Source organism: Ambystoma mexicanum, chromosome 6q (assembly GCF_040938575.1).
Source record: "Ambystoma mexicanum isolate Mex_15411 chromosome 6q, UKY_AmexF1_1, whole genome shotgun sequence".
Taxonomy (NCBI): Eukaryota; Metazoa; Chordata; class Amphibia; order Caudata; family Ambystomatidae; genus Ambystoma; species Ambystoma mexicanum.
In genome coordinates, this window is record NC_090937.1 from 1,179,699,033 (window position 1) to 1,179,723,954 (window position 24,922).

The window sequence follows — 24,922 nt, forward strand, 5'->3', positions numbered from 1 at the left end:
CTTTGATCCTGGTTACCTTTTAGTTGTTCAAATTGCTCAAAATGGTTAAACCTAAAACTTCCAAAACCCTCTACAACTTGAGGAGGGGTAACGGTGCCAAGGACGATCATACACCTACTGTTAAAGACAATAAGATTGTGCATGAGGGGGAGAAGCCCGATAAAGGCACTATACCTGCGTTATTCCAAAAAGGCATCCCTAAAAAAAAAAAATTGGGCTCTGAGCTTTTAGGTGATTCCCATGAATCTAATCACAATGGGAGTCAACAATTGGATGTTTCTAACTATGAGGATATTGATAACAACTCGCTGTTGAATCTCTGTCTGCCCATACAAAAATCTATGACCCCTCTCCCAGGAGGTGGAAATCCTGCCACCAATGGTGGCCAGACAGTTGAAGCGCAGGTTTTGCGTGCGACAGATGCATTGGCAGCATCATTCGCTGAGCCTCAAGACCTGATACCAACTGGTGGCACTATCCCTAGCAGAGTTGAAGACCTACAATCACCTCTCCCCGATATCCCATCATCTACCTCAGATAGGGACCGCCTTTCGGCCTCACCTAATCTGTATATCGACCTGGAAGGGTCAGCCGGGGCCGATGAGATCAGGGGAAACGATAACTCCCATTCCCAAGCAACATCAATTGCTGAACTTCCAACTTCGATGGGCACCATGCAAAAATATTCTACTCAAACTTTGTGGCAGAATTCATGTTAATACAGTCCTCCATCTGGGTCTACCCGACCCTTGAATCCTGCAAGACACCCCCCATCTGGAACTTGCGAGTCCCAAAGAAATCTCTACAACTGAGGCTCCTTCTATCAATGAAGAAAGGGCATCTACTTTAATGGAAGGGGAGGTGGCTCCTTTATCCAAGAAGCAACGGAGACTGACCAGACGGTTAAAGAACCAAAAGATGCCTGTGATTATAGCCTCCCCACTTCCAGCAACAGCACCCGTGCCAATAAAATCTAGGAAAGCACGGAAAAGAGCCAGCAGATCAAAGAAGTGCCTGAGTGCACAAGCAGGCAAACTAACTAGCTGGTTACTGTCTGATAAACCTAATGAGATCTCGTATGTCAGTAGCAATGATCAGGAGCCAGGCTCACCAATCTATTCAGAGGAAAAATCCAATGTATATTCCACCCCACGCAGGAAAGATAAATATCCACAGAAATCTTCATCAGCCGTGAAACAAAACAATAAACCTAACAATACTCTATTGAAAATATGCTACATTAAAAATTTGAATCAAAGGAATACAAATAAATGGCTGAACAGATCACAAGTGCTGGCCAAACTTCATCTAATCCCACAACTGCGGATACGGTCTGAAGATTTCTCTTTCGTGCAACCTTTGAAAGTACCCAACCCCAATGTAACTGCGCTACACTGTGAGGTACATGAAACGATCGAGCTAATTCGTGCTCATAAATCTAGTCTAGCACAGGTGGGATTGGGGGTTGATGTAAACAAAGAAGAAGAGGACCCATTAATACCAAGCGTAGATAGTACCAGGAAGATCAGTCAGGCCATAATGCCTAACCTCCCTACTAACAAGAAGGTACAACTAAGTGATATTCAAAACACCTTGAAATGGCTGGCTGACACACTCCCTATGGTCCTCCAAAAGCAATGAACTTGTTCTCTTTTGTCTTGGAATACACGAGGCTTCACTCATCTACTTACCTCTCAGGGTTCTCTTCCGCTTATTGGTACTCAAGATTTTTTCCTACTCCAGGAGACTTGGCTCATGTGACCCCTTCTCATGGACGGTTATGCTATACACTACTGTCCAGCTAAAAAAGGACCCAGGGGTCGCCCATTTGGTGGATTATTGATTGGAGTGAAGAATACCATCCCTAGTATCAGGCTATCCACAACCTATGAGGACTATATCTGTGCAATTGAAGCAGTACTAGGGATGGATGTCACAGCGATAAAAGTGCTCATAATCAATGTCTACAACCCCCCGGGTGCTAAGCACCGAGAACTAATACAAGAAGCACTCCACGATTTAATTGGCAAATGGAGAATGAACACCGGGTCTAACCACATTATTTTTGCCGGCGTCTTGATTTGTCATATTATTGGGGCCCGGGGATCTGTTCACACTAATGGCCTACACCAAGACAGCAGAATGGAGACTGCATTAGAGGATACTGAGGGTGAATGCTGGCGTCTATTCTTCAAATGTTGGGACTTGGAGATAATGAATGATCGAACCCAGAGTGATAGACCAGGAAAGAGTACCTGGCATCAGGGATTGTACCAGAGTACAATCTACTATATTTACACCAGTACGGAAGTGGCAACTAAGGTCCTCGATATGTCAGTAACCCAGAACCCTTGGAGTGATCAAAATCCGCTTATTTTGACCATAGATACTATTCTTTCCATTCCTCAGAATATCCATAGCGGTGAATTAATTGTAAACTATCCAGCAAACCGAATTATCTGGTCTGACAATAATATTATTAAGGCCTCTAGGGTTACTGACCAGTGGAACTTAGACTATGCAACAAAACTAGGTGCCATGTCGCCCGATGAAATTGAAAACTGGATAACCAGTTTCTCGGGGGAACATGCGATATGCATACGCCCATTGGCACTGAAGGAAATGTCCTCGAATCCCCCATTTGATAAGATAATTTGCAATGCAAAACGTAAACTTAGGGGAGATATAAGGAAACTCAGAACCACTAACCATTCTTTAAATCTAATTGCCCTCAATACTCGAAAATTAAAAAATAAATACCATACGTGGTTAAAACACTATTAAAAAAATCTGAAATTGGGCAACTGGTGTAAAACAGTAAGTGTGCTTTGCTCCAGAAATTCCCGTAATATTTGGGCAATCCTAGGGGGAGCAAAGAGTAAAGGGAGAATCCCAATGCTGAACCCAATAGGTGCCCAGGAATGGGTTTCCTTTCTTGAAATGCGTAATAGAAGTGGCGCTGGGTTCGAAGAGTCATCTTCATTAATGATCTATTAAGTAACATCAAAAACTTAAAAGCTTCTCGTGCCCCGGGACCCAATGGACTTTCCAACGCAGTCTTAAAGAGTAATCCCCTATTTTGGGCACACTTAATGAAGTTACTGTTCGAGAAAGTAATAGCTGACGGTAGAGTGCCGACCACATGGCAAAGGGCCACTCTGATACCAGTTTTTAAAAAGGGTAACAGACTGGACCCTTCTAATTATCGACTCCTCTCAATGCTAGATAGCACTGGAAAATTATTTGCTTCATTCCTACTAAAAAAGCTACAAGCATGGGTGGAAAAAACGGGGATCTTAGACCATTTTCAGAGCGGCTTTAGACCTGGTTACTCAACGTCACACAACTTGTTAGTCATGGATTCATTTAGGAACAAGGCATTACAGCCCAATAGTCCACCTTTATATGCTCTTTATGTCGATTTTAGGGCAGCTTTCGACACAGTCAATAGAGCTCTACTCTGGCACAAACTTGAAAGTTGGTCTTGTCCTCCAGCTCTCATTTACTATTTAGAGTTACTTCACACAAACACCTTGGTACAGCTACACTTAGATAGTACAGGTAATTTAACACGCCCAGTTACACAGTTAAGGGGTGTTAAGCAGGACTGCGTTACTGCTCTCCTGCTTTACAACCTCTTTGTCTCAGACATACCTGAATACCTTCTGGGCATACGGAATTGTCCCCCAAAAGTGGGTAAGACCCAGTGTACTATCTGGGCCTACGCCGACGATGTTGTGATTTTTGATCACACATTCAGCGGACTTCAGAGATCAGCGATTAGGCTGTGGCAATACGCAGAGGTGAATGAATTGACCATCAATCAGAATAAAACCGAAGTACTTCTATATATTGCAGGTAAAGTTGCACGCCCCACTATGTATGTTGGCAGGCTTGAAATTAATTACACAAACTCCTATAAATATCTAGGAGTGGAGTTTGATAATAGAGGTAACTATACACTCTGTATCCAGGCAAGAAAGATAAAAGCAGCTCAACTTACAGCTTTAATATGTAGGTTTACCCAGGATCAGAGTGGCTATTCAATCTGGGGTGCAAGACAACCTTATGTGCAGTGTTTCATACCTATGGTCACCTATGGGCTAGAATCATTGACTAACATGAATCTAGACTGGCTTCAGCTCTTGGGAGGGGAAATTCTGGAGACGTATACTTGGTCCCCCCCAATGCATCCCGGTGGAAATATTACGTTTAGAACTAGGGCTTCTTTCCCTTAAATCTGTTGTATTGCGTAAGAGAGCTGAGCTTTACATTAAGATTAAGAACAATCCAACTAACCCCTTATTGAAATGTATAAAAGATCTTTTTGGAGGCTGTAAACAGTCTAAATTGGAGCAAGATATGTTGGCGCTGAGTGAGGCAAGCGGCTGGTCCCCGTGTTGGGGCCAACATAACCAAAAGATGTTTTATTGTCTGCAGAAGTCCATCGCACTTTGGGACTGGCAGGAGAATTATTTGCATTTGGCTACCCTGAAAAGTTATAGTTTTGTGACTTATGTCCTCTATACTTTCATGAAGAGTCAATTATATCTCAATCTCTGCCCTTCCCCGGCGTTGAGACATTTCATCTTGCTCCTGCGCATCAATTATCTACCCACATTAGTAAATAGACCTTGGGTTCATGTGTCTCGACAATCTATAAAAAATTGCAGTTTGTGGTATCTCATCCAACTCTGAAACAGCAAGGCATGTGTTAACACAGTGCCCATCGATGAGTCACCATTATTCCAAGTATTTCAGAACTTATGTACACAAAATGGATCATCTGGGATCTCATGAGTTCTGGAATTATTGTATTAACACTCTAAACTCTAGGCTCCATATCGCACTATTTAACATCTGGTTAATTGCCGAAAAACAAATGAGTAGTTGTGATCAGTAAGAGGTATCATTCTTCGCTCTGATATTAATGACCTAACCTAAGATCTGATTAATTTGAACACCCCCTTCATGGAAATTTGCTTGTTAAGTGTGTTACTAAGGTTTTCTTCTATCAATATACATATTAAGTATATGTAATTATACGAGAAAGTCCAATGAATTGATTGACATTTCATGAACTGATGTATTAATTATTAAGCAAGTATTCTAAATTTTTTTGTGCCTTCCTGTAAATTTGGGTTAAATGTGTAAAGTTTTAATTTCTTTAAAACTGTATCACATTACAATAAATAAATATTAAGTGGGATCATAATCAACAGATACATTTTGCAGTCTGATAGAAAGCCCGCCCCTCTTTCCATAGCTGCTCGTGCATTTCTCGTCAAAGCCGCCTGCTGGGTAGCATTTGTCCTGGATGTAAGATACTTAGATTTATGGTGGCCTCAATTCGAATGGATATTGCGACCGATCGAGCAACTCGCCCCACCTAGAGTGCCGAATCTAGGCTCTCATCCCGACAGCCCCCTATACACATACATCTCTCTCAGCTGCGGTCCATCCCATCACATCCCCCTGCCATTTTTAAATGACAGAGCATTCGCACTCTTCCATTGCATTGCTATCCAGCGCGTCAACAGTATAAACCCTAGTGCTAGAAACTGCCTGGTAACTTTCCAATTTTTACGTGCAGGGATTTTCCCCAGTAGGCATTCCAGTGGGTCACCGGCTAATTCCCATCCAGCCATTTTTGTGAGCTGTCTTAATGTCCAGTACCATACAGATCTAATTGGACAGCACTCCCATACCATCTGCAGAAGGTTCGCTGACTGCACCTCACATCTAGGACAGGCAGCGGAGCAACTTGGGGAGAATCAATTTATGTATATGTTCTGGTGTCATGTATCCTCTGTGCACATATTGGCATTGCACCTACACCAAGATCCCTTTCCCCATTGCTCCTTGACTTTCATCGGGCCAGGGGCCTGATCGTCTTGCAGTGCCTTATGTACTGTTGCGATTTTCCGTCCCCTTCACACTAGCCCTGTAATTGTTGCTACCGTTGCATGTTCGGGGGGTATTTCGGGGAAGTCCTCCCACGTTTCTCCGATGACCACAATTGTGGCAGCCTATGACAAAAATGGTGAGCCTCTCATATTCCACTTCAAGCAGGATTCTTGGAATGGCTGCGCCCTTCCATTCCAGTACAAATCACCCCTGGTCTTACAGCCTCTTTCTCCCCAGACCCTTCTCCTGATGCCATTCACTGGGCCTTTAAAAATAAACGTGCCACTACGTGTCTGCCTCGTTTATGCGGGCCCAGTCTAGCCCAAATATCGTGCAGTACTTAACCGGAGACAGTAACCCTTTTGCTTTCGCCACCATTTCAGGACATCCGCCCATAGCAGATTCAACAGCTTTTCTTCCCCAGGTATGGCTTGTATCATCCTATTAAGGAGGCCTAGTGCAATTTCCCCCCACCAGTTTACTACCCGCTGTAACTGAGCTACATAATAATGTAACTGAAAATCAGGGGCACCCAGCCCTCCAGTCACTATGGGTTGTTTCAGCTTGGTTAGTGCAATCCTCGGGTTCTTATTTCCCCCAAATAGTTGGAGCAGTATAGCATCAAGTTTCTTAAAAAATGCCAGAAGTATGATCAGTGCTAACACCTGCATGCAATGCAGCTGTCTTGGTAGTATAACCATCTTTGCTGTAGCAATTGTCCCCATGAGTGATATTGGAAGGTTAGCCCAAGTATTGACAATATATTGACAATATGGTCGAGCTCAGGACCCATATCCCCCAAATTCTCCCTGTACACCTCGTCAAAATCTGCGTTCACCATTACACCGAGATACAGGAAGGAATCTGGAAAACTATAGCAGTAGATTATCCATTATGAATGCCATATCATATCCAATCCCAGCTCACTGGAACCTGGTAGTGGGTATAAAACCGATTTAGGCCAGGTAATCTTCAGACACGATACCTTCCCAAAACTGTCTATTTCACACGGAATTAGTGGTATAGTGTTTCCCGGGTCTTTTGTGTACAATATGTCGTCAGCGTATAGTGAGACTATGGGCCTAATTCACAGAAGCGTTTTATAATGGCAAAACCCCATTGGAAACCACTCTGTGATTAAGGGCTTATGTGTTAGGCTATTGTTTGTATTTCTTTGTTGCTAGTATGGAACTCTAAAGTGCCGAGTTAAGAGGCAGAGGGGTTTTTTCCATCTATCATAGCTCACAGCGCTTTAGGCGCTACACAGTGTGTAAATTGACAACATAGACTTGACTTTTTTGGACAGTTCCCTGACGAATTTCCCCACACTTGGTTTACACTCTTTTTTGTTTGTTGGAAAGAAACATGTTGGATGAGTTTGTGTTGAGAAGGGGGTGTGTGTGTAGCATTTTGAGTGAAAGAAAGTAACGCTGCATTGAAAAATCTTGTTTGTTTTCGTAAGCAGTTGTGTAATTGCACATCCAAATGACATTTTCTGTAGATATCACAGACCCTAGAGGGCTGTAACCCTTTCTAGCCCTTTCTACACCTACAAGACTTATCGTCTGCTCTATGTTTTGCACTGTTTTTGGTTAGAGCTGAAAAATAGGAAGGGCAGAGTACAGAGGAAGTAAACCACATTGCTTTCTGTTCCAGACCTATTTCTAGAATTATTTTCCGTTAGTACAACATTAATTGTGTATTGTATTTTTCTCTGTTTTTACATGCATTTGACTTTTGTACTTTAATAAAACAACTATATTTTTTTAGTTTGTTGACACTGCCTGTTAATTTAATGGAATAAGAGGCAGACTACCATCCAATAACATTGTTTGGTCCTGTTGTTACCTTCAAGAAATAGAATCAAGATGCCCGTTTGACCCTAATGTTGCTTGCTAAAGGTTGTTGACCTTATTGAGGGTTGGTTGAATACGGGTTTTTTTTCCCTTTTACCTCCTTTTTGTGTCGTTATTATGTGTTGGGCACCAGCTATGGTGATCCCCTGATTAGCACATTTTGTTCTGAGACTTCACACCAGTGGTTCGATTAATAAAGCAAATAGTAGAGGTAGCAGAGGACATTCCTACCTCGTCCTTCTGCATTTGTCGATTGGCTCAGAAGTAATGTAATTGGTCCTCATTTTTGCTACTGGGTTGTTGTAAAGCAGTTAGATCCATCTTCGTAACCCTGGTCCTAACCCATATATTTTTGCAGTGCAACATACATGAATCCCCAGTGAACAGAGTCGAACGCCTTTTCAGCGCCTAGAATTGCTAGTATATAATCTCCGGATATGGTCTTGACTCCATCAAGCACCAAAAGTACTCTATGTAAGCTAAGGGAGGTATTCCTCCCTGCTATGAATCCCGCCTGCTCTTGTGTGACCATGTAGGGCACCACCTTTATATGACCGCACTTATCTTCCGATTTACCCAGTTTTAGCAGTATTACAATGATAGCCATATCAGTTTCGTCGTCCCAGGGCTTCACATCAAGCAAAACCGAAAAGAAGCCGGCAACCTCCCCACTTCCAAGGCCTCCATGTACCTATCATGCAAGTGCAGGAGTAGGATCTCACTGAATATAGTGGCAAATTCAACTGGTAAGCCATTCGGGCCCGGAGCCTTGCCCGTTGGGAGGTTCAAGATTGCCCAGTGCACATCTTGTATGGTAACAGTTCTCTAGATTCAGTAGGTCGAGCTGGGTCAGCCGCAGTAGTGTTATTTCTGCCAGGTGGTCTGTGTTTTCTGCCTCCTCCGCTTCCCCATTAGCATTGTATAAGTCGAAGTAATACTCTGTGAATACCTTATTAATGGGCTGCAGTTCTAGCGTGATAGTACCCTCAGATGTCTCAATGCGTGTGATGGGCTTCAGGCCTTGAGATGTCATGGTCATCCATGGAATTTGGTATATTCACGGTACTCGAATCTACTTAACCTCTCTTGTGCTGCATTTATCACCTGTGCCTGTGCTAGATGAGCAGGGACTGTTGGGTCGGTGCGGCGTAGCTAGCTCCTGTATTTGTTTCTCCAATTTCTTTATCTCTTTATTTAACATACTCCTCACTCACCAGGTCTTAGACATTAACAACCCCTCAGATCATGATCTTGAAGGCCTCCCAAGGCATCCCACAGGCATCTACTGTGCCTCTGTTGACATCGAAAAATGCCTGTACTTCCCCCTCCATCATGTTCATGTACGCTACGTCCTGCAGAGCTGAGGTTTGCAATCTCTATTGCGGACGAGAGCTAGGGCGCCCACCTCCGTCCATCAGCACGTTTAACGAAAAATGATCTAAGAATGCTGCTTCTCTCACCGTATGTAAATCCAATGTACTCACAAATATCATGTCAATACACGAGAAGGTATTATGTACCGGTGACCAATAGGAAGACCCAGGATGATTACGCCAGGTGTCTATCAGCTGGAACTTGTCAAGGACTTGCAATTATGCCCTGGATGCTGCCCCTAAGGACCAACATGTTTTCCTGGGGCTATCCAAGTTTGTATCGAGTATGCAGTTGAAATTGCCTCCACAGATGATTCTATTACCCATTTCATCTAGCAACATCAGAGACATCAAATTGAAAAACCCAGGGTCGTCTATATTCGACGCATAAATGTTCAACAGAAACGCCCTTGTGCCTAATAGCCATCCGGGAATCCCAATAAATCTGCCAGAGTCGTTGAAGAGACTTGTTTTTGTCATTCAAACTGGACTGTTGGTGCTATCCAGATTGCTGCTTCTCTTGTTGCAACAGAGAAGGATAAAAATACAGTTGGCCCTTTACCTTATTACGCAATTTGACGTGTTCTGCGCTAGTAAGGTGCGTTTCCTGGAACATAGCTATTTCAATTTTATGGCGTTTTAAGTAACAGATGACCCTTTGTCTTTTCACAACATTATTAATGCCCCCAATGTTCCATGTCACCAGTGCTGCGCCCCTTCTTCCATTAGCCACCATCACAATGAGCTATCGATCTGTGCCCTGCTGCAGCCCACCTACAGGTCTCGATTAACCCACCGTTGATCTGATAAGCGCATGAAATCGTGTCTAAAACATAATTCAACATCAAGACCTATAACTCCCCTTCCCCCCCCCCGGCTTCCAAACCCCAACCTGCGAAGCAACAATTGGTTGGATAAAGGTCTGGCAAATGTACTCCCTACCTTTTCCAACCGGGACAAACAAACTTTGAGGTAACTTGGCTCCTAAGGTGCCAGCCACCTGCTCTAGCCATGTGACAAGCTGGGTTTCAGCCGCCGAACTCAGATGGCGACGCGGCTGTGGCACACAACCATATATGCAGCACAGTTTTGTGTCTATAACAGCTTCATGCCCCTCCCACCACCAGCTTACTCTTATGCCTTCTACATTTCGTGTAGTTCATACTTGTATTTGTCTTATCTGAACCATAGAGACAGTTTCCTGTAGTGGAGAGTTTTTACCTGTCGTGCGCCTCTTCGTTTGTGTGTGCAGAGGCCACCTCCGCTTCTTTAGGGATAGATCTACGGCCCTCACTCAGCCTCATTTGGGGAGGGTCTCCGCATATCGCACAGCTTCCCTCGAGTCAGAGAAAAAGCGTCTCTTGCTCTCCACATCGATCCTCAGGAGCACCAGCGGCAACAAGGCATACTTCAGATTCCTCTGGGTCAGTAGTTTCCTGGCCCTGTTAAACATCCATTTTTCTTTTTGCGCGGCAATGCTGTAATCCGAGTATAATGCCAGCCTTGTGCCATTGTACAGAATATCTCAACGATCTCTAGCTGCTGTTATCAGCTTCACCTTTGTTTTGGTATCCGAGAAATTTCAGGATGACGGTTCTTGGTGGAGCCCTTGGTATTGGTCGTTACGTAGGGACCCGGTGTGCCCTATCAATTATCAAGCAGTGTAGTTCCTCCACTTCTGGCTGAGGACTTTTTCCAGGCCTCCCTTCTCCATGCCCTCCAGGAGGCCTAAAAGGTGTATGTTGTTTTGGTGCAAACGGTCACCCAGATCGGTGACCTTGTGCTGGAGCTCAGCATATCTGCCCTTAATATGTGCGACGTCCTTAGAAGTATCTGCCAATGTATCTTCAACCTTAGATGATCATTGTTCAGCCTCAAACGTTCTCCCTCTTAAACTGGTCTTGTCTAATCAGTAAAATGCTTTGTGATAATGTGCCAATTTGCTCAGAGATGTGTCTATTGCCATTGATGGTCAGTTGTTTAAGGTCGCTGTTAGTTGGGTAGTCAGCTCACGGCACCCCACCTTGTTGAGCACCGGCATCCCCAGCAGAGCTCGCCATACCGATAGACTGCGCAGAATTGCTTGCCGCAAAGCTTTGTTGTATAGAGTAATTACTATTTTCTTAACTTGTGTTTTAGCAGGTTTTTTTTATAAGCACCCAGCTAAAGGGCCTCGGCCATGCTGGGTCTGCCCCCCTATCCCTGGCTGCTACTTTTTTTAGGCCTCCTGGTGCCCTATCACAGCTAATCCTGTAGCATCTCATGTTAGATAAGATCAGTTGTGGACGCCAGACCCACAATATAGCTGGAGCACCACCGTCCCATTAGCTTCACACACCTCCCTCTCAGCACGTGGTCCCTTGGAGGTGCCGTGCCTATGGCTTGGCAAGTCCATGCACACACGCAGTCCTGGTATGCCATTACTGCAAACTCGCCACAGTGGTTTAGGAGCGTATGCCTTTTATCACTTGTGGCACCGCCGCAGCCTGGGCCAGCTCACTTGTTGCAAACTCATTGTCCCTCGCCGGGTACTAATTTTGCATAAAAAGTGAATCTGGTGTTCGGCTCATCACATTTTCTAATGTCAGATAAGTACTACGAAATCAAAGCAGACAATATTGCGATATCCGGGTCGAAATTGTGATTTTTCCGTCTCTGAAAAAAAAAAAAATATGCAAAAAATGCTTTTTCATCAATCATTTTGCCCATGAAAACAATGATGAAACTTCGCCAAAATTCGCTAAAATATGTGGCAAGTGCAATAATTGGGCCTTGTCAGGGGGGGCAGGAACTCTCATTCAGGGGTGGGAGGCCTTACAGGGTTGCTGCCATAGCCAGTTCTACCACAAGGTAGACGTGGCAGCAGAGAGGAACCCATTTCCAAGGGCTTTAAGGGGGGTAAGGAATCGAGGGGGGGCCCTCATTTGGGGACGTGGCTTGTGGGAGGGGCGTGGCCTAAAAAGTACGCAAATCGTAGGATATACACACAAATATATATAAATGTTATATATTTGTGTGCGTACCGTACTATGGTTTGTGTACTATGCAAGCTATCTTTTCTAAACATAGAGAATGTAACATATTTTTACGTTTATAAAAGATGGCTTGCAAAGTACACAAACCATAGTAAGGTACACACACAAATATATAACATTTTATATATTTGTGTGCATACCCTACGGTTTGCCTAGTTCTCAGGCCATCTTTTTTAAACATTTCGGGTTTATAAAAGATGGCTTTGAAAGTACACAATTCAAGCCATCTTTTATAAAGCTTTGACTACGGACAAAATTGTACGTCGGCAAAGCTTTATAAAAGATGGCTTAAAATGTGTACTTTCAAAGCCATCTTTTATAAACCCGAAATATGTCGAGGAATCCCCAGGTTCGCCGAGGGTTAAAGACGCCTCGGCGACCTGGGGAAACAAAGGGACAGTAACTGCCTCTGGTGACCTCGCGCGCGAGGGGTCACCAGATGCAGTTACTATGACTGACGGAAGTGGCAGCCAGGCACAGCATCCCTGTGGTTGGCTGCCACTTTTGTCAGATCGCCTGACTTCATGGCAGGCGCATGCATCTCCCGTCGCGGCTGCGGCCGCGGCGGGATAATGCATCCTGCCAATGTTGCGGGCGGTGGGACGGGGCCCCGGCAGTGCCCCTGCTCAGCCCCACTTTTTGGAGACTGCCGGGGCCCGGCCCCGGCCCACTTTAAGCACTGCCATTTCCTACCGCTGCCGCCTTGTGCCTATTTGTTTCTGTGCAGAACCAGGTCTCCAGCCTTGCCTCTCAGTACATAGGCTTGCATTCTTCTCTTTCCATTTCAAGTGCAAAGTCCAGAGTAAGGGAAGAGCAAATAGTGAACACAGAAAGAAGAAGAAAACGGCAGGAGGATCAGAGACAGCTGCCTGTAATAATGAGATTCCAGCGCCACAAAGACCTGATCGCCGCGGCAGAGTGGTGACAGAGAACGCGACACCAGCTCCAGCCACACAAGAGACATAAGGCAACCATGCAGAATCTTAGCGCAGCTGCACAGTAGCCCTAATTGGCTGCAGTACAAATGGGACATGCTAAGCTCACCGGTAGTCCCCATCCACTAGGCCACCATGGACTTGTGGGGGGGAATGATCCCGGAGTTTGGACTGCATCTTCCAGCACCATCCGTTATCCTGGGTGGCAGCCTGTGCAGAAAAGGTGGGCAGGCTAAGACTCACTTTCGAGCCTTTTCTCGCAGATACACACCAAGGGAGGGATAGGAAGCAAGTGGATCGGGTAGGGACAGTTGGCAAACCCTCAGAAAGAGAGATATATAAGAGTTTGGGACAGGAAACAGGAAGTGTATCCGGTGAGGTCAGAGGAGGAGGTGGATGGCGACCAAGAGACCAGAAGGAGGAAGGAAGGAGTGGCGGATTGTGGAGGAGAGTTTTGAGCAGGTGAGTGTTAGTGGTTGTGTTGTGTGAGTGTGCATATTTGTGAGACAAGCGGATAAGAAAGGCAGTGTAAGGTGTGAGAATGGAGGGTGACTAAATCGGAGAGTGGGAGGAGGGGTAGTAGTGGGAGGAGTGAAAGTAGTCAGAGGAAGAGTGGTGGTAGTAGTAGTAGGAAGAAGAATGGAAGTAGTAGTAGGACTGGGTGTAGGGAGAGTAGGAGGAGTGGCAGTAGTAAAAGTAGTAGTGGTAGTAGTTTTGCACCTATAAATAGTGGTGTACAGGCATGTTATAAATGCCACATCATATCATATCAGTAGTGAGGAGATGCGGAGTGGTAGTAAGGAGTGGAAGAGTGGTAGTAGGGAGAGGAAAAGCAGTAGTGGGTGAGAGATTGGTTGTAGTAGGAGCAGTAGTTGTATGAGTGGGGAGGAGGGAGATCTAGGAGGCAGGGTAGTGGAGTAGTAGGAGCTAGGAACAGTTAACATCAAAGGGAGGAGGCAGGAGAGAGGAGTGATACATCGGAGGGACAGGAAGTTGGTGGGGAGGAGACAGGGAAGGAGCAGGTAGAGTAGAAGGGAAAGGTTGCAGTGAATGTGAGTGGAACCAGGTGAATCTCACTGTAAGGCAGAACCCCTAACATTCTCAATAGAACACAAACATCTTGTGAGAGTAGGGAAGGTTAGGAAGTCTCGGAGGGAGATAGAGAGCCTGTCTTTAGGGAGAACATCGGAAGGTCACGGCAGACATCAGACAGTAGGGGTCAATAAGCTCTAGCGCCAACCAATTATTCGGATGGGGAAGCATTAAAGAGGGATGGCCCTAGGTCCCACAAAACCTTTTTTAAAACTTTGAACCGTCATTGAGACTCCATTGTGTTCTGCGCCTCTGTGACACATAGGCTAAAACTAAATCTACACTGATATACAATCATTTTATGTTCACCACATACTATTCAGGGTGGAGTAAGTAGCAATAAAAATACTTCCTCATTTATACATATACAGATTCTCTTTCCACAATTTCCCACAAAATGAACTCACTGACATCTGACTCTAAGGCATTATATGCACAAATTAATATATGCTTAAATCCAGATGCTACAGAACTCACCCAATTTAAGAAAAAAACGAGAAATCAGTCATGCACCTGTTTGTATGGATTCAGAGGTCTCTTGACGCCCATCTTCATGAGACGCTGTGCTATGAATTCGAAGGGTGGCTCCTGCCTTTTCCTTAACTGCTGTCAATCCATGACCTATTGGGCAAATGAAGTTACAATCATGAAATGTATCATCAACTGAATTAGATTACATATTTATCAGCAGTATAATATGTTACACGAAAAACAAATAATTAAAAATAGGAGACATTTTCCCTTATCTAGAGGAACACGTCAGGGCTGCCCACCATCCCCGATCCTCTTTATTCTATCATTAGAACCCTTTCTCGAAGCCCTAAAACAAAATAATAACATTTTGGGAATTTCATTTGACAATCTACATATCAAAACAGTGTTGTATGTTGATGATGTACTTTTACTCTTAAAAAAAAAAACCTCAACATAGCGCCCAACATTTACTTAATGTTATATCTAGATTTTCAGATGCGTCAGGCTACAAACCTAACACTGACAAACCTGAGATTCTTCCACTTAACATACATTTCACCCCGTTTCACCATTGGTACTTTAGGCATGAAGTGGTCTCCCCTACGATTCTAATACAAGGTATCCACATTTCTGCTTCCATCAATAGTATTTGTAAACATAACTCAGATAGTACGTTAGCCAGAGACAAAGAGCTAGTGTCCTCCTGGTCCCCCCTTTATCTCTCCTGGTGGGGCCGACTGGAATTGATTAAGATGATGATCTCCCCCATAATACTCTATCTTCTCTATATGTTACCTATTCCTCCTTCCTTCTTCAAATCAATAGATTCCTGTCTCATTACATTCTTATGGGGGAGAAAGAAACATAGAATTTCGCTTAGTAAGCTTAAAAGATCCCGCTCCCTGGGAGGGGGGAGGCTTCCCCGATTTAAAAATATATAATTTAGCCTTTACTGCTAAGCAAACACAGCAGTGACCTTTATCTGAATAGAGGGAAACATACATTCACTAAATACTCCTGTTTTCATCAACACTTCCTTTCCCTTAAGATATTTATGTTCCCATTCATAGCTTAGCAATCCTCATTTATATCCCCTCTCATTTGGTATAATCCCCTGATTAAAATCAAAGGTAAATCCATTTTCTGGAAGCCGTGGCCCTGTGGGGCCATCACATTTTGTAATTAACTATTTAAATGTGTTATTCCCATTACATTCGATGAATTTATTGTCAAATTCCATATGCCCAGTTCTTCCCTGATGCAATTTCTTACAATTATTGCTGCAATATGTGAACATTTTGAGACACTGATGTATAGTTCCAATAATCCTAATGTGCTAAGACTGCTTCATATGCTCAACTCTAATATGACAGCCTCTACCTACTATAACATCCTATTAAGTTCTTCACCTACCCCGATTGAGTGCCTTCACAGTGACTGGAGAAGAGATTGCTTACTGTTCGATCATCAGTTTTGCTGGCCCCCCAATGGCAGTGTATTTCTAAAAATTACCACCTCTGCAAGCCTTATCCAAACCTTGTTCTTTTTTCATCACAGAGCATTTATCATCCCTGTATCCCTGTTCAAATGTGGTCTATCACCCAATGATAATTGCTGGAGTTGCCTGCAGGTTCAAGGTTCTTTCAAGCATATGTTTATAGAATGTCCATTTGTGAAGCCATTTGGAACTCTGAGTGAAATACCATCAAATGTATTTTTAACCTTTTTGGTTTTGATTGTCTTATCTTAGGCAGCTCCATGTTACATAACAATTCAGGCAACAAACATGCTAGATGTCTGTTTGATTCATGCTTAATGGTAGCAATCCAAAATATCACAACCAATTGGAAAAACCTAAGTCAAATTCAGGATACATTTTGGTGTAATTCTATATGCAATATGCATAGGTTGGAAGGCTGTAATGCATCTACTCCTGACTTACTAAATAAGTATCAGTTGAAATGGCAATAATTCAATGACTATTTATCCATGTAGATTCTCATCAGTAACCTGCGAATCATTACCCTGTAATAATGCTCGTTATATGTGTACCCTACTTTTCATCCCCTTCCCTCTTCTTGTGTGTGTTCTGTCCAGTTGGTGTTCTGTCTTGCTGTGTGTAATGTTGTTCGCCCCTCAATATTTAAAAATGATTAGTACTGTTTGAAATTATATGATACAAGGATGCTTGGCTTACTTTAGTATTAATCTCTATTATATCTTGCATGCCTCGTCTTACGGTATTCTTGACATATGATGTTTGTATTATTTGCCTGGTATACCAAATTGCATCCAATAAAATCTTTAAACACAAAAATAATAGGACACATAACCTAAAAGACCTTTTACAAGATAGGTTGCATTGCTTTTCTTTGATTCACAAAATATGAGGGCAACCTGTACGTAAATTAGTAACTTGGGTGGTAGGGAGCAATATTTTAATTGGTTATTTGTAACAACCCAGAGGTTCCCGGGGATCGAACCCTTGTTGCCAAGACAAGCCCGTTGCCCCTGAGCCATCCTCCCAACATACAAAAAGAAGAATCTTGTTGGTAAAATAGGTTGTGAAAAATCAATACTAAATTGTATGCTTGATTTAAATTCATTGTAACAATCAATGTAATTACCAATAATAATCTATCTACATTAGACTCACTCATTAATTGATTTAACATTCCACACAATCAAAAACTAAAATTAAAAATAATCCCAAAATGTTTTTAAAAAATGAATTGCTACAGAATTTGATAACACATAGAATTCAATCACACATTAAAACACTGTCTTCAGTACGTGCAATGAAGTAACTGCCTATCAAAATACATATTAAAAATGGCAATAGATCGAAATCTATTGCCAAATCTGGAAACAGCACCAGACGCAATAATGGAATACTACAATGATCTTAAATTAGGCGTAGAATCAGGGGCGTTGCTAGGGGGGGGCTAAGGGGGCTATAGCCCCTGATCTTTTGGTTGTAGCCCCGGATAGAATCTCAGGAGCTACAGCCAAAAGACTAGCTAGCCCCCAGTCCCAACAGTTCCGACATCAGCGTAGCCCCGGGTCTTTTCCAGTCCTAGCAACTCCGCTGCGTAGAATGATCCGTCGTGAACGTTCACAAGTCATTTTAGCAACAGGAACAATTCTTCTTTTTGTATATTGTATTGTTTTTAACCACCCTTGAAATTGATAGCATATTTAACACATTTTCAACAGCTGTGTCTGCAGTCTTCAGTCCCACCAATTAAAAATGAGAAATAGAATTATTCACATTTCTATAGAATACCTAGCAAACCTCGAGTCCTGAAGCATGTCACCATTCGTATCGTTTGCTCTAGAAGAGGCGGCCACAGAAAGTGGCACTATAGTCCCTCATTGGCATGAGGCTGAGAAGCGCACCAGTGCTGCAGATTCTATTTAGGTGGTACAAAATGCGCTGGTTGAATTTTACTTTGAATTGGTTGGGACTGTAAATGTGTGTTTAAATTTAAAGATAGTCCACTTGATTTACTGTAGCTCTTCTGGGAGACAGGCAGGCTGTTGCTAAGCCGATCCACGCAAGACGAGATGGACTCATGTCAGCGTCATGAAGTGTGACATCCTCTCCTCTATTTGGCACACTCTAGGGTGGGCCAGGGCAGGCAGGCATGGAAGAAAAGCACCGAGGGGGGTGCCGGCTTTGCCTCAAAGCTGCTGTAGCTTGCATTCTGCCCCTGCTGCCTTCAGCCCTGAATCTGGGTGAGAGCTGGCCTCTTGCAGAAGTGAGGAGATTCGGATGGCAGGCAGTACCAGTTACCCACCCCCAGGGGCGTTGCTGGGGGGGGGGGCTAAGGGGGCTATAGCCCCTGATCTTTTGGTTGTAGCCCCTGATAGAATCTCAGGAGCTACAGCCAAAAGACTAGCTAGCCCCCAGTCCCAACAGTTCCAACATCAGCTTAGCCCCAGGTCTTTTCCAGACCTTGCAACTCCCCTGCCCACCCCCTCATAGCATAGCATTTGGCCCGTTGAAAACGTATCACCCATCCACGTGTCATTCTCAAAACATCTGCTCTGCATACTGCATGCTAGCTTTTACTCATATGTGGCAAGGAAAATCAATTCCCCACAGTGACCTTCCATTGGTGCTACGAAGTCTCCTTTCCAGCGAGACATATGAACCCATAGATGTCTACGTATCAGCTAACAGAATTATAATAATAATAATAACATTGTTCCTGAGAGTCACTCGCCTATTTGTACAACTAGACTAATGCTGGCCTCTGCTTTCTTCATACCGAGGAAGCAGAAATCAATTTGTCAGCGGTGTCCCTCTGGCCACAGCCTCACACCCTGGACCCTCCCATGCCACTCTCCTAACACCTGAGTTATATGTGGGCCTATAGTTTTCTGGTGGAATCTAAGGGGCTTATGGAGTCATGTAAACATCATAATTATACAAAACACTGACTAGACAGAACAAGGCAGCTCAGTGTGTTGTGCTCAAGTTGTAGAAGTATGTATGCAAGCTGTAAATCACCGATTTGAATCGTGGCATGGTCCCCTTCAGCCTCTCGTCATTCTGAGGTCAGGAAAATGAGCACAATTTTGTCTTCTAATATGAATTTATTTCAAATTCTTGTATAATTCGAACCAGCCAACAAGTTCAACAGAGCGCTTTACAATGTCAACATATACAAAGTACCAAAGTGTTCCAGTTTAGACAGATTGAAGATAAAAACAGACTCATGAATGAACCAACAAAAACATAACACGGTAAATGGGGATTAAAATACAACATTCTAGTGCCAACATTTTAAAGCTTAGCAAAACTTAAAATATTCAGGCATCAATTGTAATTCTGGAGGAAGATTGCGCCAACACATCCCCGGTGCACCAGAAAAAGAACGATTCAGCGAAGTTGACCTTGAGGTACTTTAAGGATGAGAGATTCACGGCTACGAAGGCCTTTGAAACGTTCAGGAATGTTTTATTTGTCAGCTAGATATGGAGTCTAGGAGTGGATGGCTTTATATGTAACACACATTAATTTAAAGCTAATTCTTGACTAAAGTGGGAGCCAATGCAGACATTAAAATTGGAGAAATAGATTTGAATTTCTCAGCAGCTTAAAAAACGCTTAGAACGGGGCACGGAGGTTTTAGGAAGATCTACTAAAAGAGAATTTTCAAAATCGATGTATGATAATACTAAGAATTATCACACATAATCGAAAGTGAGCCGTAGAAAGAAAGGTGTAAAATGAAACTTGCAAATCTAGCAAATTGTGAAGAAGCACCTGGAATTTATGCTCCCGAAAACCATATAAAAAAGTAATCAGGTTTAGGACAAGAATATGAAAATAAATTTCAAGGGAATAGTTTTAAAAATGAGACGCCATCTAAATCTTCATGGTGTTTCCAATCACCATCCAACGAAACTTGAATATAGATGTGCATCGTCAGCATATTGGCGCATGCGCACTATCAGTTTGACGGCCACATTTCCAAATGGTTCCATATATGAATTAAACAGAATAGGCAACAGGACTGGCCCTTGAGGGAGTCCAAAAGGAACTGGATAGGGATCTCAGGTTGCTTGACCATCAGCAACTGCCTGATGAGAGTTGGTTGAAATAGTAAGCAACCAATCCAAAACTAAGGTTCTGATCCCCATCCAATGCGATAACGTCCTAAGGAGCATCTCGTGGCCAATAATTCATAAGCCGATAAAGGCAAAATAAAGCATAAACAGTTATGCTTAATATAACTAGCAAAAGCCAATATGATTATTTTTTTAATAAAAACTTAAAAACACAAGTATTAAAACACTGGACGATAGGTTACCTTACAGATGTTTTTCCAAAATTCTGCTAAATGCAACAATGCCTGGATAACCATGTTAAGATTGGAAACATGGGTGTAAATTGGGGGTTTCCAGCTGTGACTCCTGGTGACTTCACTCCAACCCCTGCTGAAGGAGTAAAGAGGCAGGGCTCCTGCATGCCAGTGCAGAAACCAGGAAGCGCTCTGTGCTTCTTGGTTTCAGTACTTTTGCGCGGGTGGAGCTTAGAAGCAGGATCCGGACCAGCACTGTCTCAGAGGTAAGAGGAAGGAAAATGTAATTTTGTATGTGTATATTGTGTGTATAAATGAGTGTATGAGCGAGTAATGATAATGATGTGTTATTTATATAGCGCCTTTATCCAAAGCGCTTTACAGAGCACATATTTGCATACAATATCACCCAACCGAAATTGGTACTTGGAGTATTTGATCTATGGGTGGTTGGGTGTGTGTGAATGAGTGAATGCTGTTAGAATGCGTGAATGTGTTTGAATGAGAAAATAAATGTGTGTTAGTGCCGTTACAATGTGTGAATATATGTTTGAATGAGCAAGTAAATTCTGTTTGAACTTTTTTAGATGAATGCTGTGCGAATTTTGTATGAATGTGTGTTTGAATGAGTGAATGAATGTGGGTTAGCTTGTGTTGTGTTTGTGCTAGCCTGGGAGGCTGATTTGGGTGGGGTGGAGTATGGTGGAGGTGGGTAGCGGAGGGGGGAGGGGGGGAAGAGGATAGATGTTTTGCTGGGCATCTACAATTCTGTATCATAGATGCCCGGTAAAAAATGTCATGCCACAGTAAGTATTGGCTAGACTGATTGTATGAAAATGCATTTTAGCCACTTAATAACAATGTTGCTAAGGAGGTCCTTAGGTTGTACAGTGGCAAGTTGTGGTGCATCTGCAAACGGCCATTGCAAGTTTGCATGGAAAACACGATTGATGTGAGCGGATTTTTGGGGATACAGCAAGCACTTATTCCACACACTCACAAGTGCTCATAAAACATGTGATAAGGCGAAGGACATGTGTAATGCAGGGGACGTGCATTGTCGTACCAATATGTAAGGAATCAAGGACATTGCATGCATTGCTTGCCACACCAAAGACTAAACGCAAATCAAGAGACCTTAGCCACTTTACCCCCACTATCACATAGATATCAGGGACTATGTGGATTCTGCAATCAAGTCCTCGTATGCACAACTGCGCATACCTGCTGCCCAATGCATTATTCCGGGACCGCTCTCTGCTGGCAGAGGAAACAAAGCCCACCCAGTGTGCAATTCTCTGATCACTGGACCACAGGTCCATGATGAAGTCTATTTTGTGGCACTTGGCAATGGTGTAGTAACCCCCGCAGTGGACAAAATCTTGTTGCACGTTTCCAGTGCTGCCTCGCAGGAGAAAAAAAATGGTGGCCAGGAATTTCCCAGTGGCGATTGCCTTTTCCCAAAAGCTGGCGGAATCTAGGTATTGTGCAAAAAGAATAGGGCAAGAAGTCTGTTGCAAACATTATAGCCAGGTTAGCATAGAGCGGGGGCTGGGTCATGCCACTTGTGATATTTTTGCCAAAATGCTCCCAGAACCAACTTCGTTAAGGCCCTTGCTTTGCTCAGGCCTGTAACCTGCCAAATGGTGTATTTAAGCATTTAATGCCAAATCTGCCATATATGAAAGATAATTTTGTAAGGTTTAATTTTCTTAAACCAATCTTACTATATAATAAAAGGCCAGATCTAATTTGGTCTGATGCCGTCATGCGCAGTAGAGGCTGCCTGAATGCACAGAATGCTCCACTAGAGGGAGCTGTTGCCTTAGGATATACAGTGGTCTAATTCTCATTGCTTCGCCTGTTATCCCAGCTAGAGGGAGCTGTAAGCTTAGGATCGATAGTGGTCCTACTGTTTTACTGAAAACCTGCACTTCGCCCGGTTACACGGCCTGTACACTAGTTCATAATAAAAATATGTATCTATCTGCCACAGAGTTAGACTACCAGAGTATAGGGTGGAAACAGCTTGAAAGTAGCATGACTTCCTAGGCATTTGATGGCAATAGGACACAGAAGAGCAAGGATGTAATGAAAGCGCAAAGAGATGTTCGCAGGTCTGTCCACTGCACAGCAGTCAATGAAGGGGATCTTGTAAAAATACGACTGCCCTACAAAGATACCGCAACTGGCTGCAGGTATAGCCGGCCTGCTGAAGTTACCCAGAAAGGCACCAACCACGTCTGTACTCTGTGGAATCGAGAAAGGGTGGCCATGTACAAGAGGAACATTCTGGAAATGCACGCATCTATAGGAGTGGGAGATACTAACGCACTGTTAGAATCAGCTGACGACGTTGAGAGGACAGGAGCAGAAGATATGGAGGAAGAGCGCCAGGAAGAGAGAGTCATGAGAAGCCCCGCACACTTGTGGAGTGAACACCACAAAGAAAAGACTCTAGCCTCCCAGGTCGCAGAAGAAGCACAGGGCGTGAACGCTCTGAGTCCCAGTACAGCAATCAGCGAGAACCAACCCCAACGAGAAAGGAGAAAGCCAACCAGATATAGAGACTACATAATGGAGTAGGGCAAAACTGTTCTAACGAAAGGAGGTATGCGAGAACTCTATCCCGCAAGACCTTGGCCCACCCCTCCTGGAGTCTCGCAAGATGACCTGTGCAAAGTGCACAATGGCAATGGAACTCGCCAGACACAGAGCGGACCGACAGGGCTACAGACGTGCCCCAACGCTCCTCCTAAAGTGAGGCTCGAGGCCTCCAGAAAGCAGACACTGCACATGAACTATTAAGTGTATTGAAGGAGCATAATTCCACAGCCGCCACCCGGGGCCGAGTGGTGGCTCATGTACAGGGCTCAAGTCGAGGGTACACGTGGGCGGACAGAGTCCACCCACTTTTTTCAGAGGGTGGACTCAGGCCCCCCCAGCTAAAATGAGAAACTTTGAATATCCTCTTTGAATTTATGCATTAAAGGTGACCAAATGGATCGAACCACAGTCGTCGCATTTGTAGGCCGGACACTTCACAACTGCATTATATAATCTAATTAAGCAATAGAACCTGAGCATCGGGGGCATTACCGACTCAGGTAATGCCTCGGGGCCCATCCTTACCTATGGGCCCCGAGGCATTACCAGATTCGGTAATGCCCCCGACGCGAGTGTTCTATTGTTATTAGTACCCTGGCCTGCAAAAATTGCGTGACCGGGGCACTAAAAGCTTTTTTTTTTGTCCCTAAAATGCTGCAGCGTTTCGGGCGCTGCGGCGTTTCGAAAAAAAAAACAAGAGAAAATGCCCACCGCCATGGAAAGAAAACGGAGTCCGTTTTCCCTTTCCATGGCGGCCATCGGGAGCAAACGTGCTGGGAACACAAGTGTTCCCAGCGCGTCCGCTCTCGAAAAAGGATCAAAATGAAGGTAAGTGGGGCTGGGAGGGCGGGAGTGGGACGGGGGATGAGGGGGAAAAATAAATAAAACGTACCTGCGTCCCCAGCGGGGGACGAGGGAAGCCCCCAGCCGTGTGGAGGCGCAGAGCGGGGATGGCCCCGCTCCGAGTCTACACGACTGGAGGCTTCCATCGTCCCCCGCCGGGGACGCAGGACCAAGAAGGTGAGTTGGGGGGGCGGGTAGGAGGGAGGGAGGGAGGGAAGGGAATTAAGAAATAAAATTTTAAAAAAAAGACTTATCAGATTCCCCGGCGGGGGGCAAAGGCAGCCGCTCAGCCGCGGGAAGGCTCGGAGCGGGGCTGGCCTCGCTTCAAGCCTCCTCATTGGCTGAGGGGTTGCCACGCCTCCCGCCGGGGACAAAGGCTGTGGAATCCCGACAGAGGGATTCCCGGCCGGGTAGGGACCTGGCGAGAGCCAATCATAATGCTTGTTGCATTCAGATTGTCTCTCGCCGGGTTACTAATGAAAAATAACAGACAACTAAAGGTGAAATGTCCCATTTCGGCACTGCAAGTCCCCGGGAAAACATTTGTATTGGTTCTTGGAGTTTAAAACATGCGCACCTTTTAACATTTTCAAAAACACTATTAGAAGAAAAATCCTCTCTTGGTTTTGTGGGGGTGTTGATTTTATGAAAGGCAAATGCCATTTGCCATGTGCAATTTGGTTGGCTATGCAAAGCCAATTTGATGAAATGTGCATATTTCACTTTGATGCATTTGCTGATGAGTCCCCCCACTTTAATTTTTAGGACTTGACCCCTGCTCATGTATATATGTTAAGAGACTCCAGCAGAGACTATAAAACGAGCGCAGTGAAGTCAACTGCCCTGGTTTCTTGAGGACATTGGCCAGGAGTACAGCTACCCTGTTTGCACTACCTGCTACCAAATAAACACCCTGCATCAATGCTGGTGTCCTGTGATCCTTAGGCTACCACAGTCCCCCACCCTTTCCGATTGTCTTGTGGCCAT

The 24,922-nt window shown here is 44.1% G+C and overlaps 1 protein-coding gene across 1 annotated transcript in view; it reads right to left on the minus strand.

The window, feature by feature from the left end:
* Nucleotides 1-24,922, minus strand: part of FAM114A1 (family with sequence similarity 114 member A1) — a 399,688-nt gene that overhangs the window by 315,391 nt on the left and 59,375 nt on the right. Inside the window, exon 4 of the mRNA XM_069631803.1 lies at nt 14,712-14,819. Coding sequence (XP_069487904.1) covers nt 14,712-14,819 — 108 coding nt within the window. The remainder of the gene's footprint in view (nt 1-14,711; nt 14,820-24,922) is intronic.